Source organism: Cavia porcellus, unplaced genomic scaffold (assembly GCF_034190915.1).
Source record: "Cavia porcellus strain 051 isolate PalLab524CR breed Dunkin Hartley unplaced genomic scaffold, mCavPor4.1 scaffold_11, whole genome shotgun sequence".
NCBI classification, from domain to species: Eukaryota; Metazoa; Chordata; class Mammalia; order Rodentia; family Caviidae; genus Cavia; species Cavia porcellus.
The window spans coordinates 82,032,902-82,049,010 of NW_026947494.1; the positions used below are offsets into that span (position 1 = coordinate 82,032,902).

Consider the following 16,109-nt stretch of genomic DNA (forward strand, 5'->3'; position numbering starts at 1 on the left):
TACTCTTTCATTTGTGAGCAATACACACACATATATGACTGATAAATTGATAGGACCTTACCTACAGGTTAAAAGCAAATGTCCCCTTAGCTGTAAGTCCGTCTACCTAGAGGAAGTCCTGATTTGAAAATAGATTTAGTCACAGTTTTGGGGTGCAATTCCTAACACAATTAGGAAGGAAAATAATCTGCATGTAACTGTAGATCTGACGAATCGCGAGTTCTTGAGTCCAACAAGCAAAGAATTTTAAAGCGTACATCAGTGATGAACGAAATCAGCAACTATATTTATTGAAAGCTCAAGAGCAGAAAAATGGTGCTGGAATGAGAGGAAAGAAAAAAGGCCCTAAAAACAAGAAAAACAGGACCCCATGTGTTACAGTTTGAAGTTACACGTGAAGGGCCCTAAAATACCACCGAGCTCAAACAGGTGGAGAGGAGCGGTCTCGTCAGCCCCAGAGTTCTAGCTACACTACAAGAACCGCCCTTTGCGGCTTTACTCAGCCCAGTTGGTGACATCCAATGTCATTCAGGCCCGCGGGGCGGGACTCGACTCGTCTGACGGTCGGTTGCGAACTATCCAATCAGACTCACAGACAGAGCAGATGGGCGGGCTTTCGCAGTTTCTTAGGCCTGTGTATCTGGCGCCCACCATTTTGGCAAAGTATTTTGCGTCCTCTGTTTGGCTCTACCGGCCCACGTGACTAGGCTTAATCTTCGGTCACCCTATGATCTTTAGGCGTGGGAGATACACAGGCAGATCGCTGGAACCCTGGGACCCGAAATGGTGAATATGTGGCTCGGGGTCTGCGACTGGGGAGGGAGGCCGTGTGGAATCCCGGTACCTCGCGGTGGCCGCTGCTGGCGTCTGCAGGGCCCAGTTCTTCCAGGGCAGTCTTTTCCCCTCCAGTTGCGGGGTGGAGGCTGGATCTCAGTTGGCACTCTGAGAGTCCTGTCCGGAATCTGTGGGGTGACATCTGTCCCTGGAGGAGTGTTTTCTGGGCAGAGATATGCTTCGATCCCTCATTACTCCAGATTTTCGGATGACGATCTGGTGGATCCTCACGGGAAAATACCTGCTCCTTTACTGGGGTTACTGTGTCTAAGGAACTGTAGTTCATAGAGTCCCCAAACCCACCTTCCCTCTCTGGGATCGCTCATTTTCCTCAGCTTCCTTTATTTTTTGAGATAGGGTCTTGCTACTGTACTGTATAGTTCAGCCTCGCCTTGATCTCACTGTGTAGCCCCGGCTGGCTTCGAATTTGCAAAAGTGATCCTCTTGCCTTCAGTGTACCTGGTGCTGGGCTTACAGCTTTGCTCCACCGTTCCCAGCTCCTCTGAGTTTTATAAATACATAGGATATCACATTGGATAGTTCATTAAAAAAATAAAATAAATAAATACATAGGATAGCAGGATCTCAAAGCTGGAGCCTTGCCCCCACCAGCCAGGCTTTTCCTAGATTTGGCAACAAATTCCTTAAAATTCAGCTTTCGGCACTTATTTTTTATCTTTATTTTGGCGATGAGGATTGTACCTAGGGCCTTAAACTTTGTGGGCACACACTATATCACTGAGCTATGCCTGCAGCTCCAACCTCTACATTTTGTGTTGTTTAGGAAGGTATTCTTGTTGTGGTCGGATTTTGTATTCTCCTTTCTATTGCTCTGAACAATACTGTTCTTACATTCATATGGATTCATACGAAGATTTCCTTCCTGTCGTCATTCCTTGGTGGTATTTTAGTATACATACTTTTATAGTATACCTTAGTGTCTGGTGATGATAACCCTTGTTACTCTTTAATTCAAAAGTTTCTTGCCTAATTTAAGTATCTCTTTATATATGTACATCTATTTGTATTTTATTTATTTTCTCTTTTTGAGACAGGGTTTCTCTGTGTAGTTGAGGCTGCCCTTGAGCTCACTTTGTAGCCCACATTGGCGTTGAATTTACCACAGTCTTCCTGCCTCAGTCTCCCAAGTGCTGGAATTCCAGGCCTTCACCACTACAGAAGAATTTGAGCCATTTTTAGGTTTTGATCTTGCCTACTTTCCTTCTGGAGTCTGTCTGTTCCGTTCTTAAAGTATTTAGTAATCTGTGAGGCAAAATTTTCTCCCAGTCTGCCATGTTTCTGCACCTTTTTATGATTGCTTTGGATGAATAGAATTTTTATTTTAATGTGGTCCAACTTTATGCATATTTTATCATTTAATGTTGTTTTGTGTAAATTTCAAAAGAAGTAAGTTCCTTTCCTAAAACGACTATTATAGTTTTGCTTTTATATTATTTCTGACCTCTGAAAGTGATATATTATGTGATACACAGAAATGGTTCGGGAGCGTTTTTTGACACATAGATACCATGTTTTCTCAGCAACTTTCATTCAAAAGGAGTCGTTTTCCTACTCCTATGCAGTGCAATCTCTGTAAATTTTAAATATCTGAAAAGCTATGGTCTTCCCAAGTTTTGTGTTTTTGGTTCACCTGGTCTATTTACTTGTGTTTTTGCTGATTTATAACATTGTCCTGTGCTGTCTAGTGATGTTTTGGTCAATGATGGATTCTTAGAAGACAGTGTCTATAACATATAGCCTATGTATGTAGTAGACTGTGACATCCAAGTTTATATAAGTACATTCTGATACTTATACAATGAAAGAATCACCCAATGATGCCTTTGCTAGAATATACCCCATGACTGAGACGTGAGTGTATGTTTACCTATATATGTTAGTTACATAGTACATAATTAAAATATAATTCTTCATTATCAAATTGACCAGCACTCTGTCATTACACTTTCAAAAAAAGTCATTGCTGGGGCTGGGGATTTAGCTCAGCAGCATAAGTGCCTGCCTTGCAAGCAGGCAGTCATGAGTTCGATCCCCGGTACCGATAAAAACGAAAAAGACAAAAAAAAAAGTCATTGCTGCTCTATGTTCATTTTCAATATAGTGAAATTACACTTTTTTAGACTCTACTCTCCTTTTATAAAATTTGTTCTTTTCTAAACTATTGAGACTAATGATTAGCTAGTGGGTTGCTGGTCTCTTTTATCTATTTAAGACTGTATGTTTTCTTTATAACTACACGTTTATATGCATCCTACTTTTTTCTTACAGTTTTATTGAGGTATAATTGACATCATAATTTGCATATATTTGAGATATATGTACACATCCATGAAACTAGAACTACAATTAACATATTTCTGGGTTTTGTAATATTCTTGTATGATCCTTTCTGCCACTCTCCACCATTTGTTTAATAAATGAATTTATTATTATTATTGTATTGATCAAAATAAAACCAGGGCAGATACCAAATTATATAGGTCAGTGAATTATCACAAAAGAAACACATCATGTAGTTACTACCAACATCCATAAGTGAAACAAAAATGAAACATTACTGATGCCCCCAAAACTTTGGCATGCCTACTTTGTGTAAGCATTCTATCCATTTCTCTGGGGTGGTAATTACCAGAGTTGTGCTCCAGCTGGTACTGACAGAGCATTCTTGTAGAATATTTTTTGTTTTGCTTTTTGCCTTTTTGAGACAGGGTCTTACTGTGTAGTTAAGGCTGAACTTGAGCTCACTTTGTAGCCCACATTGGTCTCGAAGTCGAAATGCTCTTCCTGCTTCAGCCTCCCAAGTGCTGTGATTACAGGCGTGTGCCACCATGCCTGGCTAGTTAGTGCCATTTGTACATATGTTCGTATATACTTTAGTTTTGGTTTTGTGAAGTGGGGAATCCAACCCAAAGCCTCACATATACTTCTCAAGTGGCATACCACTGAGCAATACTGTCAGCTGTCTTTATATATTTATTTGTCAGTTGATGGATGGTCTTCTCTTTTGTGAGATGCTAGTTGAATTTTTAGTTGTTTTTCTTTTTTTGTTACTGTTATTTTTTTTGTTTGTTTTATTCTGTTTTTTTGTGTTTTCTGAACTAGGTATCTAGTTTTGGCCCAGAAATAAACAGTTCTTCACACATTCTGTATCTGTCAAGTGCTTTACTAGAAATGTGCACTGCAAGCATGCTGTTTCACTCTGACTTTCTGTGTTATTGTAGTATTTTTTAAGATTTATGTTTTAAATTTTTTGATGTAAGAATATTTCTAGGGGCTGGGGGTTTGGTTCAGCGGCATAAGCGCCTACCTTGAAAGCAGGCAGTCGTGAGTTCGATCCCCGGTACCAATAAAAAGGAAAAAGACCAAAAAAAAAAAAAAAAAAAGAATATTTCTAGTAGCAAAGTCATAAACTTTTTCTCCAAAAATTGCTTTATGGCTGTAAATCTATGAATATTTTATATGGTCCGATATAGGGACCAAATCTTATGCTAGGTAACAATTTGCCACAGAATCCACAGGGTCTGTTTAAAAAGCAAAGTGTCAGTCCAAGTCAGAAAGTGGCCAACACCTTGAGAGACACTTAGTGAGCTTACCATCAAGTACTGTGACATGTGGAGGTGGATGAGGTAGTTCCTGGCCATTAGCACGTTCATGATACAGCTGTAATTCATACATCTTCTTGCTGGGAGGCTTGAACCACTCGTGGTATGTGTATGATTATACCTATCACTGATGTTTCAAGTCTGTGGAATACTGCATGTTAAATTCTAACTCAAGGGGCTGGGGATTTAGCTCAGTGGCATATGCACCTGCCTTGCAAGCAGGCAGTCGTGAGTTCAATCCCCGGTACTGATAAAAAGGAAAAAAGACAGAAAAAAAAAATTCTAACTCAAATGTATTGCAGGCAGAGTAAATTCTGAACTTAAATTGCATCAGATTGTGATTCTTTGGAGAATCAATATTCTTGTCCAGAAGAGAAAAAGTTATATAAATATTTTAATACTAAATTTATTGAAATATCATGGGTTAATACTAGTTATCTTTGGCCTCTACAATTACGAGAGGTGCTCAAAGTGATGGCCATGAGCTTCTAGACATTTATTAGTTGTCGTGAATTACTGCTTGGTTAACTTTGGTCATTGAGATGGCTGCACATGTATTTTCAATTTCTTCACTAACAGCCAGCAGGAAAGTGGGTTTTCTGCAATACACGATATCTTCTTCGGTACCCCGTACAAGGGTAGCACCATCTGTTGAAAAAACATCATAGTATTTTTCTTTTCCTGAAGTATGTGTACATTTTTTGGGTAGACTTTTTTGTTTGTTTGTTTCTTCTGTTCTTTTTTTGTTATGAGCACAAGCTCTCGCTGTGTAGTTCAGACTGGCCTTGAACTTACTATATAGCACAGAGCACTGTATAGCACCAATAAAAATTTTTGGTGATCTTTCTGCCTTAGCCATTAGAATGCTGAGGTTTCAGACATGTTTTCATGCACATGGCAAATTTTGTTCAGTTTTTGTTTTAATTTTTCAGTGGGATGTGGGTGTGTAATGTGAAATGTGTCTTTTACTATGGGCTGAATTCCAAAAATACCTGGAAACGTCTCTTACTCATCTTACTATGAAATGTATTTAAGTTGCAAATCCTGTATAAAGTGCTTTCTCAAGCATAACTACTTCCTAGAATGGAAAGCAGTAGATTATGAATCCAGTCCAGTACTTAATGAATCTTACTATAACTTGTACTTGTGAACATTTGTGTTTGATGTTTTTTTGTGTATTCTGTGCCTTAGTTTCCCCTGACTGTATAGCCTCAGGCCTGAAAGAAAGGTCTCTGGACAAATTCACATGTATATATTAATCAAACAGAGTTGGGGGGCCTGGAGTTACCATGAATAAAAGTTGGCAGTGAAGTGAATGACCAGAAACGACCGTGGGTCGGCAGCCAGTGCCAGCTCAGAGGTCCAACAAAATGCCTTCATCCTGCTCATAGCAAGTCCTGTCTGTGCTCTTCGCTCAGAGCACACCTTCATTTCATTCCCTTCAGCATAGCGTTCTATTTAGTACAATTTCTTGTCTCCTGTCAAAAAGTAATCCCTCTGCAGTTTGTTTTTTGGATGATTCTTCTACTGTTTCTTGGCATCCAGTTCATTTCTTTTATGGATTGGAGAATGTTCCTTTAATTCCTTCAGCCATACTAATAGTTTTACCTATAACTTTTGAGAGTATTAGAATCCAAGAAAGGAATGGCTTGCCCAAGCTACGGAAAAAGAGATGGGTTCATGAGAATTTTCAGAGCTAACAGCACCCGTAAGGAGCCAGGCCCTTGGCATTGTGGACCAAAAACTCCTCCTAGCACCAGTGTCTGTCAGTTTCATCCTTTGGGAGGCAGCTGCTGGTGGGTTCTGGCTCAGTTGCTCCAACACTCCTGTGGCGTGTTGGACCTGCAGGAATCACAGGGTGACAGTTTTAGAATATTTTTTTACTTTTTTTTTGTTTTGTCTTTTTCCTTTTTATCGGTATCGGGGATCAAACTCACGACTGCCTGCTTGCAAGGCAGGCGCTTATGCCGCTGAGCTAAACCTCCAGCCCCAGTTTTAGAATATTTAATAATTTTTTAAACTAATTTCAGAGTTTCTTCAGTATTTCTACTCTACATAACAATGATAATAACAACTTTAAATAATTATAAACAGCCGTCCATGTGGTATTTTTATATAAAAGGTGTACTACTTAGCCGTAAAGGATAAACTGGATGCTTTTATAGGTAAATGGATACAACTTGAGAACATACTTATTAGTGAAATAAATAAGATACGTGTAAACATTGTATTGCTTCATTAGGGTGACAAGCTGAAAGAAAAAACATATATTTGTGTATATATGTATGTAAAAATAGTGAAGATAGTTATACTACTGATTTCTCTGCTGAAGAGAAAGATTTGTGTTGGTTTATTCGGACAACTGAATGCAGATGTCTTGTGCTCTGGGTGAGTGATTTGGGGATGACAGTGTTCAATGTATGTACCATTGTTACTCCTTGACCGACATGTTTGGAAATTTTGTTGTAGTTTTGTCTTCTTTTTTTTTCTTTCTTTTTATCCTTGAATAAAATGGATTTGAAAAAAAAGCCATCCAGGTTATCTGCAAAACCCACAAAGGACTTAAAAAAGTATTATTCATTCACAGAGTACTGTCAGTGGATTCAGTTTAATTTCATTAATTCAGTATAAACATTTTTCATAAATCATTCAATCAGGCAGTCTTTAAAATGATATGATTTTAGAGGCTGGAGATTTAGCTCAGTGGCATAAGTGCCTGCCTTGCAAATGTGTGGTTGAGCTCGATCCCTCGTAAAACAAAAAAGACAAAAAATATATATATATATAAGATTTTAGAGGAACTTCTATCCAGATGGTGGAAAGACCACAGGGATCTGACCCCCCCAGCAAGTCAGCTGAAAATTGCCAAACAAAACAAATGTAGCTAAATCCCCAGCCCCTCGCATTTCAGCTCTTAAACCCCTTCCAATATGAGAAAGATCCTTTTTCCTACGTCATATTACTGTTCTTTATTTTGTTCATATTTATATTTTTGGTTTCTCCTAAAAGAAACCATATGTTATTTAAGCTTCTGTGTTTATTTCATATAATATTTTGGTCTTAAGATCAGTCCGTTTTCTTACAAATGACTTGAATCTATCGCTTGTGGCAGAGTAGTACTATTGTGTATAAATATCATGTTTTCTTTATTTGTTTAACAGTTGATGGGCATTGTCTTAATTACTTTCCTCTTGTTACTGATACAAAATACCCAATACCCAAAGTTTAAGGGGGAAAGGTTTGTTTAGCTTTCAGTTTGGAGAGGTTTCAGTCTATAATTGGGTGACTCCAAGGCAGGGTGGCATGGCAGAGGGGCATCACAGAGGCAGTTCATGGCACCTGCAAGATAGCAAAAGCAACAAGGGACCTGAACAGCATCTTTCTGCCCCTTATCTTATCCATACTACTTATGGCAAGTTGCACTCACAACCTTAACCTTAACCTAGTGCCCTTGAGTCTAGCATTGCACCAAAAATAAATTCCAGCATCACACATTCTAGATCCAGCTACCTCTGATCCAGCCCCTCCTATGACTGCATAAGGCTTTAGGGGTGGGGTACATCTAAATGCAAGCCATAATAGGCATACAGGCACTTCCAAGATTTAGTTGTGAATTATATTTGGATAAACATGGATATGCATATATTACTGTAATATGATGGCTTCAGCTCCTTCAGGAAGATACCTAGGAAAGGAATAGTTGGGTCAAGTGGAATTTCTACTTTTAGTTTTTTGAGGAATCTCCATGCTTCTTTCCATAGTGATTGTACTATTTCAGATTTGTACCAGAAAAGTAGAAGAGTTTTTCCCCCCCACAGCTTCTTCAGCATTTGTTATTAAATGATTTCTTAATGTTAGCTATTCATTCTGGAGTAATATGGACTCTTAGTATGGTATTTTCCCCTTTCTTTTTTTATTGACATGTATTTATAATACATAATGACCATATTCCTCATGGGTAGTTGACACATACATAACACGCCTTAGTTCTTTGTTTTTAAAGTTCCTTCCATTCCCCTTCTACCCCTTTCCTCCATCTTTGGTCCCCTTCCCATATGCAGAAGACCGATATTGCTATTTCCTATTATGTATCTTTTACTTTGCTCTTTATATTTTGGGTTTTTCATATAAGAGAAACCGTGTGATATTTAAGCTTGTGTGTCTGATTTCACTTAACATTGTCTCAAGATGAATCCTTTTTCCTACAAATGACACGTTTGTCCTTCTTTATGGTAGAATGGTACTCCCCTGTACATAAATACCACAATGATCTTTATCCATTCGTCTCTTGGTGAAACATGTAGGCCACTTTCAAGGTTTAGCTATTATGAATTGTGGTGCTGTAACCATGGATATGCTTGTATTACTGTAATACATCTTTAACTCTTTCAGGAAGAGATCTAGGAGGGGAATGGCTGGGTTGAATGGAACTTTTTGGCTTTAATTTTTTTAGGAATATCCATACTCATTTCCACAAAGGTTGTACTACTTTCCATTCCCACCGAAACAAGAGAGGTTCCTTCCCCCGACCCTCCACAGACTCACCATCAGTTGTTACCAGATTTCTTGGTGATAGCCATTCTTTTGGCATAAGGCTTTGGAAACTCAGTGTTGTTTTAATTTACATTTTCTAATGACTGTTGATATTGAGCAAGTTTTCGTGTATTTATTGACTATTTGTACTGAGAAGTGTGTTCATTTGAGTTGCCCATTTATTATTGTATCTTTTATTTTGAGGGTGTAATGGTTGATATATTGTGTGAACCTGAAAAGTTTAGAAGTTTTATTAGTACAAGATCAGGGGGTAGAGATGGTGTGGCAGAAAGCCTCAATACAATATAAGGGAAGAAAAAGGGATCTCTATCCCTCCTTTGCTCTTGCTGTTTTTGCTGTCTTTTCCAACTTGAACTGTTGTCCCTGTGCCATACCACCCTGCCTTGGAGCCAGCAGATAGTGGTCTGAAACATTCACAAACTGTGAGCTAAATAAACCTTTATTTCCTTGACTTTGGGTGTTAGGTATTTTGTTCCAGCAACTAGAAAAAAGTAACCAAGACAGAAGGCTCTAAATTTTTTTGAGTTCTTTATGCACTCTAGATGTTAGTCTTCTATTGGGATAGCTGGTAGAAAAACACTTTTTTTCACTTTCTGTAAGTTGTGTCTTCACTTTGTTGTTTGTTTCCTTTGCAGTGAGGAAGTTTTTTTTTTTTTTTAACTTGATATGATCCCATTTGTTAATTCTTGGTTTCCTTTCCTATGCAACTGGTTTCTGTTCAGAAAGTCCTTGCCTATGTCTATAACTTTAAGAGTTATACCTATTTTGTCTTGCAGTAGATTGTTTCTGTTTTAACATTTATATCTTTGATCCATTTTATAGTAGCTTAACACGTGAGAAATACTGGTCTTCAGTCAGTCTTCTCCATTATCCTGGCACCATTTATTAAATTTATTTTTATTTATTAAATTTATTAAAGTCAATTATCCTGGCACCATTTATTAAAGAGGCTTTTCTACAGTGTGGTTTATGGCCCCTTTGTCAAAGATGAAATATCTCAGTGTCCTTGGGGTGTTTCTTAATTCTCTATTCTGTTCCGTTGATCCATTTATGTCCATGTTGTTTTTATCATTATAGCTTTGTAATATAACTTAAAGTCTGGATTGATGTTTTCTACTTTGCCCTTTTTTTGTCTTTTTGAGACAGGGTCTCTCTGTGCAGTTCAGGCTGGCCTTGAGCTCACTTTGTAGACTAGGCTAGACTGCAACTCGCAACGATCTTCTTGCCTCAGCCTCCCGAGTGCTGGGATTACAGGCGTGAGCCACCACGCCTGGCTCTCTACTTAGCTTTTGTTACCCAGGATTATTTTTGTTATTGTAAATCTTTCTGGTTTTTAAAAACAATTTTAGGAGTGTTTTAAAAACAGTTTTAGGATTGTTTTCTTTAGTTTTCTGAGGAATGGTGCTGGTATTTTGATTGAGGTTGTGGGTTTTTTTTGTATTTTTGTATTTTTACCAGTACCAGGGATCGAACTCATGACTGCCTGCTTGCAAGGCAGGCGCTTATGCCGCTGAGCTAAATCCCCAGCCCCTGAGGTTGTGTTAAATCTGTGTATTAGTTTTAGTGGTATGGTCATTTTGAGCACATTGGTTCTCCCTATCCAGGGACAGGTAACACTTTTTACTTATTTTTTCTTTTGAGACAAGATCTTGCTATGTAGTTTAGATTGGACTTAAACTCACCATGTAGCCCACGCTGGTCTCAAATTCACATCAGTCCTCCTGCCTTAACCTCCCAAGTGCTGGGACTATAGGTGAGTGCCCTTGTACCTGGCCTGCCTTTCCATTTTCTGACATCCTTTTTTTTAAAATCTCCTTTTACAGAGTACTGTAGTTATAGAGTTGTTTCATTTCCTTGGTTAGGTTAGTGCCTAAATATTTAATTTTGCTTGATACTATTGTAAATGTTGTTGTTTTTCTCATTTCTTTTTCATACAGAAATACTTAATTTTTGTGTATTGATTTTGTATTCTCCTACATTGTGGAATTTAGTTTAAGAAGTCTTTGGGTTGAATTTTTCCAGTCCTCTTACAGAGGATCTTGTTTTTTGTAAAGAGTAAAAATCTGACTTTTTCCTTTCCTATACACATCTTTTTTATTCCATTATCATCCTTGATTGCTCATGCTGATGTTTCAAGTACTTTATTAAACAAAGAGTGGTGATAATGAACAGTCTTGTCTTATTGCTGATTTTAGAGGGAAACTTTCAACTTTTCCTCATTTAATATGGTATTGGCTGTAGGTTTCTTATAAATGGCTTTTTGAGATGGTTTTTCTATACCTATTTTCTTCAGTGTTTTCATCATGATTGGGTTTTTTCCAAGGCTCCCCCCCCCCAATCTATTGAAGTGATCCTGTGATTTTTGTCCTCACTTCCTTTTAGATGATATATTTATTAATTTTCTTACAGTGATCCAATTGTGCATGCTTGGAAGGAAGCCTATGTGGTTATGACATATGATCTTTCTGATGATTCCTTGCATTGTTTTTCAGTAACTTGTTGAGGGTTTGTTTTTTTTAAATCTACATTCACTAAAAAAGATTAGCCTTTAGTTCTCATTTTGGTTGAAGCCTTGGCTTTGTAATCAAGGTGATACTAGTTTTGAGGAAGGACGTGAGAACAACTGAGAGGAGCAGTCCTTCCCATTTGGTTTCATTAAAGACCTTGAGAATTATGGGTGTTACATTTTCCCTGAAGTTTTTGTGGAATTCACCAGCGAATCCATTTGGACTTGGGGTTTCTTAGGTGGTAGGGGTTTGTAGTCGTAGTAGGAGTAGGGATAGTAGTAGTACTGCTTCGGTTTCATTGTGTGTTACTAGATGATTGAAGTTTCCTGTTATCTTGGTTCAGTTATTACAGAGGATATGAATCTGGGAATCTATCCATTTCTTCTGAATTCTCCAATTAGAACACTGCTTGGTGAAGTTGTTGCTATTCTTAGGAATTTTAGTATTACTCGTGATTTCTTCTTTTTCATTTTTACTTACATTGATTTGGATCTTTTCTTTTTCTGGAGGTAAGATCGGCTTAGGGTTTGTCTGTTTAGTTTATTCTCTCCAAGAATCAGCTCTTCAATTCACTGATTCTTTATGTTTTGTTTTTCAGTCTTCATTTCATTGATTTCTGCTTTGATCTTTATTAGTTTTTTCTTTGTACTAGTTTTGGATTTGTTATTATTTTTTTTACAGCCTTAAGGTATATCGTTAGATTATTTAAATTCACTCTTTTTTTAATGTAGGAATTCACAGCTATAAACTATTGTGTACCATAAGTTTTGGTATGATGTATTGATATTTTAATTGTAGGAACTATCTTATTTCTTTAATTTCTTCTGTTATCTACTGATTATTCAAAAGTATATTGTTTCATTTCTATACATTTACATAGTTTCTGTGGTTTCTTTTGATATTGATTTTTTGTTTCATTTCACTGTGATCTAGTAATATGCATGGCAAGAGTTCAAGCTTTATTAGGTTATATGTGGTCTGTTTTAGAGAAAGTACCATATTCTGGTGAAAAGAATGTGTATTTTGATGTTGGGTAGATACTTAAGATCATTTCTTCAGGGTTTGGTTCAACACATATTTCTTTGTTAATTTTTTGTTGAGGTCATCTATTTGTGATAGTGGGGGAATTGAGGTTCCCCCACTATAATATTACTGATGTATATCTGATGTTTTATGTTGATTAGTGTTTGTTTTATGAAGTTGGGTACATTATGGTTTAGTACATATGTACATATATTTGTTATCTCTTACTATTGAATGGCTCCATTAACCAGTACACAATGTCCTTCTTGACTCTTGGTAAGCTTTGGCTTTAAAGACCACAGTCTTATTTATTATTATTTTTTTTTGTTGGGATATAATATCTGACACCTATGAGTTAAAGGAGGTAAGATTTATTTTAATTGACAGTTTGTAGAACTTTCAGTTTGTAATCAGCTGGCTTCAATATGTAGGGCTGCATGGCAGAGAAGCAAGGCAGAGGAGGAAAAAAGTACATGGCTTAGCAGACCTCCTTTTTATTGCATTCAGGCTACAAGCCTATTGGTTGTGCCGCTCATGCAAAGGCTGAGCCCTCTGTCCCCTAATCAATTCAGCCACATCCAGAACTATGCTAATCCAGTCAGGACTCCCCGGTCATCACAGCCATTATCCAGTATTACATACTGATGATCCATAAGCCCATAAACCCCTCTAGCAGCACAAGAGGTTTTGTGAACATTTTAGGTATAAATGACAACATCCACTTTGAGACTAGGATAGTTACTACTGCTTGTTTTTGAGTTCTCATTACAAGGAATACTGTTTTCCATCCTTTGATTTTCAGTCTGTGAATTTCTTTTTGTGTTAGATGTGTTTCTTCTATACAGTATACCGTCGGATTTTGTTTTTTGATCCATTCTGCTAATCTGTGTCTTTTGATTCATGTGGTAACTCCTTTCATACTGGTAGTTGTAATTGATAGTTGTTGACTTATTCTTCTCATTGTATTACTTACTTACTATTTTGCTTTCTTTCTCTTAATTGTTATCCCTAATTGATGCACTCATTCTCTTGTACCTTTTTGGCAGTGTTAACTTTATTGTCTCTCTCTCTAGGGCATCCTTGAGAATTTCTTGGAGTGTTTTGCCTTTTCTAATCTGGTTTGAAGCTGATCAGTATATTTTTATTTGTGATTCTATATTTTACAGTTTTAGAATCATTTTCTTAAAGTTGTCTTTTGTCCCTTAATAGTTCTCTTATGTTACTTGTCTTTCTTGAATTAATTGAAGATATTTATGATGGCTTAACGATGTTCTCTGGACTTCCACATCTCAGGTTACATTTATATTTGTCTTCTCATGCATAAAACATAGTGTAACATTCTCAACTTGTACTGAAGCATCTTTTAATTTCTTAATCTGTGTGCAAAGTCACACTTTATATCAAAAGTTTGAGATCTCTCAATTAATGTCAGAAAATCATCTCACTTTCAACTTTAAATTCTTTTTATCGAAAGACTTATGGCCTAAAAGACAAATTTTGACTGCTTGCTTTGTTAAAGTCAGATAATATCAGTCCTGTGAAACTATTCTTCAGCATTGTGCTTAGCATGCTGGAGTGGTTTTTTTTTTTTTTCTTTTTTTGGCTGTTACATATAAACTTTAGTATTGATAAAATAACTTACAAAGATTTTTAATGGATTGGATTGTGTGGTGAAGCAGTTTATTAAAACTTGGAAGATCTGCCATTTTAACTATTCAGACTGCTTATTCAATAACATGGAGTATTTTTCTTTTTTGAGGCAAGGTCTTGCTATGTAGTTCAGGCTGACCTTGAACTCACTATGTAGCCCAGGCTGGCCTCAAACTCAGCAATCCTCCTGCCTCTGCCAAAGTTGTGGGATTACAGGCATATGTCACCACACCCAGCTCATTTCTGTAACCCTGAATGCTTCTTTCACTAGAATTTTTATTGCCTCGAGATTTTCTTTTTTTTTTTTTTTTTTTTTGTCTTTTTCCTTTTTATCGGTACCGGGGATCAAACTCACGACTACCTGCTTGCAAGGCAGGCGCTTATGCCGCTGAGCTAAATCCCCAGCCCCGAGATTTTCAATATAAAATATCATGGTACCTGTTAATAGTTTTACCTCTTCTTAAACTTGGTACCTTTTTATTCCTTTCCTCTGTGTGATACTTATGTATAACTTTTAATATTATCATGTGATTTCTTGGTTAAGCTCATTGATGTGATATGTTATATTGAAGATTAAACATGGAATCACTTTGCTTATATGAAATAATGACCGTTGGTTCTGCTACAAAGGTTTGGGAATGGGACATACAAGATCAGTGTAGAATATTTTGGGCTAGAAAGCATGAAAGTGTTTTTAAAATGCAAAAGTAGCCAGACATAGTGACACATGCCTGTGATCCCAGCACTTGCGAGATTAAAACAGGAGAATCACTGGTAGTTCAAGGCTAGCCTGGGCTATATTGTGAGTTCAAGACAAACCTGAACTGTGTAGTAAGACCTTGTCTCAACTCCCTGCTCCGAAAAACGTTCCAAAACAAACATTCTGCAACACGTCAAAAGAAAGTAGTCTAAAAGATTTCTCCTAGTGTCCAGTGACCAACAAAATGTATATGATAACATTGGATTATATCCCACGGAATAAATTTTCTTTAATCAGTATTGATATAAAAAGTTAATAAGGATTGTAAAAAGAAGAGAAAGGAGGGATAAATCATCCTTTATAAAATATTCAAGATAATAAGTATAATTCCCCAGGGATCAAACTCACGACTGCCTGCTTGCAAGGCAGACACTTATGCCCAGCCCCTAGATTCACTTATAAAGTGCAAAAAGAATGGATAAAACTCAAAGGAGAAAAATATATTGCATGGCCACATGTGTATCTTTCCAGATAGTCCCAGCCTCTTTTCTCTTAATTAAAAAAATTTTTATTAAAAGAAAAAAATATATTATGGAATTTATGTGCAGATATAAAACTGTTAACAGTTGTACTAAGGGTAAGTAAATAGAAGTGTTCTGTGGAAAGGTTTTTCCTCCCCCACGATGATGCTTGAAGTTCACAACACCCAGCACAGTAGCCTATGGACAGCGTGCTCAAAGTAATTATTAAAATGTTGAGTGCCAGGGGTGGTGGCTCACGGCTGTAATCCAGCACTTGGGAAGCAGAGGCAGGAAGATCATTGAGAATTCAAGACCAGCCTGAACTACATAGGAAGACCCTGTCTATAAATAAATAAGTAAATAAAGAAAGAAAATACGTTGAGTGAGAAGCAAAATCACCAATGTTTTTCTACAAAGGTAATAATATATGCATTCTCCATTTAATGACCAGGTTTCTTTCCTTCATGTAGGTTGTTAATTGAATTGATTGCTTAAGTGAGGAGTTGTACATAGCATGTACATTACAATATTCAGAACAAAGAAATAGTCAAAGAGAACTCCAACTTGATGATTTTGCTTTTATGTGCATAACTCTTATACGTAATACTATAATGTATAACAGAACATAAAACTACAGTAGTATACAGTATAGAACAATCAGCAAAAGTTACACTACTGCGCTATAGAGGAAGCCTCA

The 16,109-nt window shown here is 37.0% G+C and overlaps 1 protein-coding gene across 2 annotated transcripts in view; it reads left to right on the forward strand.

Annotated features, from left to right (window-relative positions):
- The first annotated feature begins 610 nt into the window (after window positions 1-610).
- LOC100723158 (zinc finger protein 519-like) overlaps window positions 611-16,109 on the forward strand; it is a 28,102-nt gene continuing 12,603 nt past the window's right edge. For both annotated transcript variants that reach the window (XM_013148496.3, XM_063258549.1), the window contains exon 1: window positions 611-786. In XM_013148496.3, coding sequence (XP_013003950.1) covers window positions 784-786 — 3 coding nt within the window. In that variant the 5' untranslated portion in view covers window positions 611-783. The remainder of the gene's footprint in view (window positions 787-16,109) is intronic.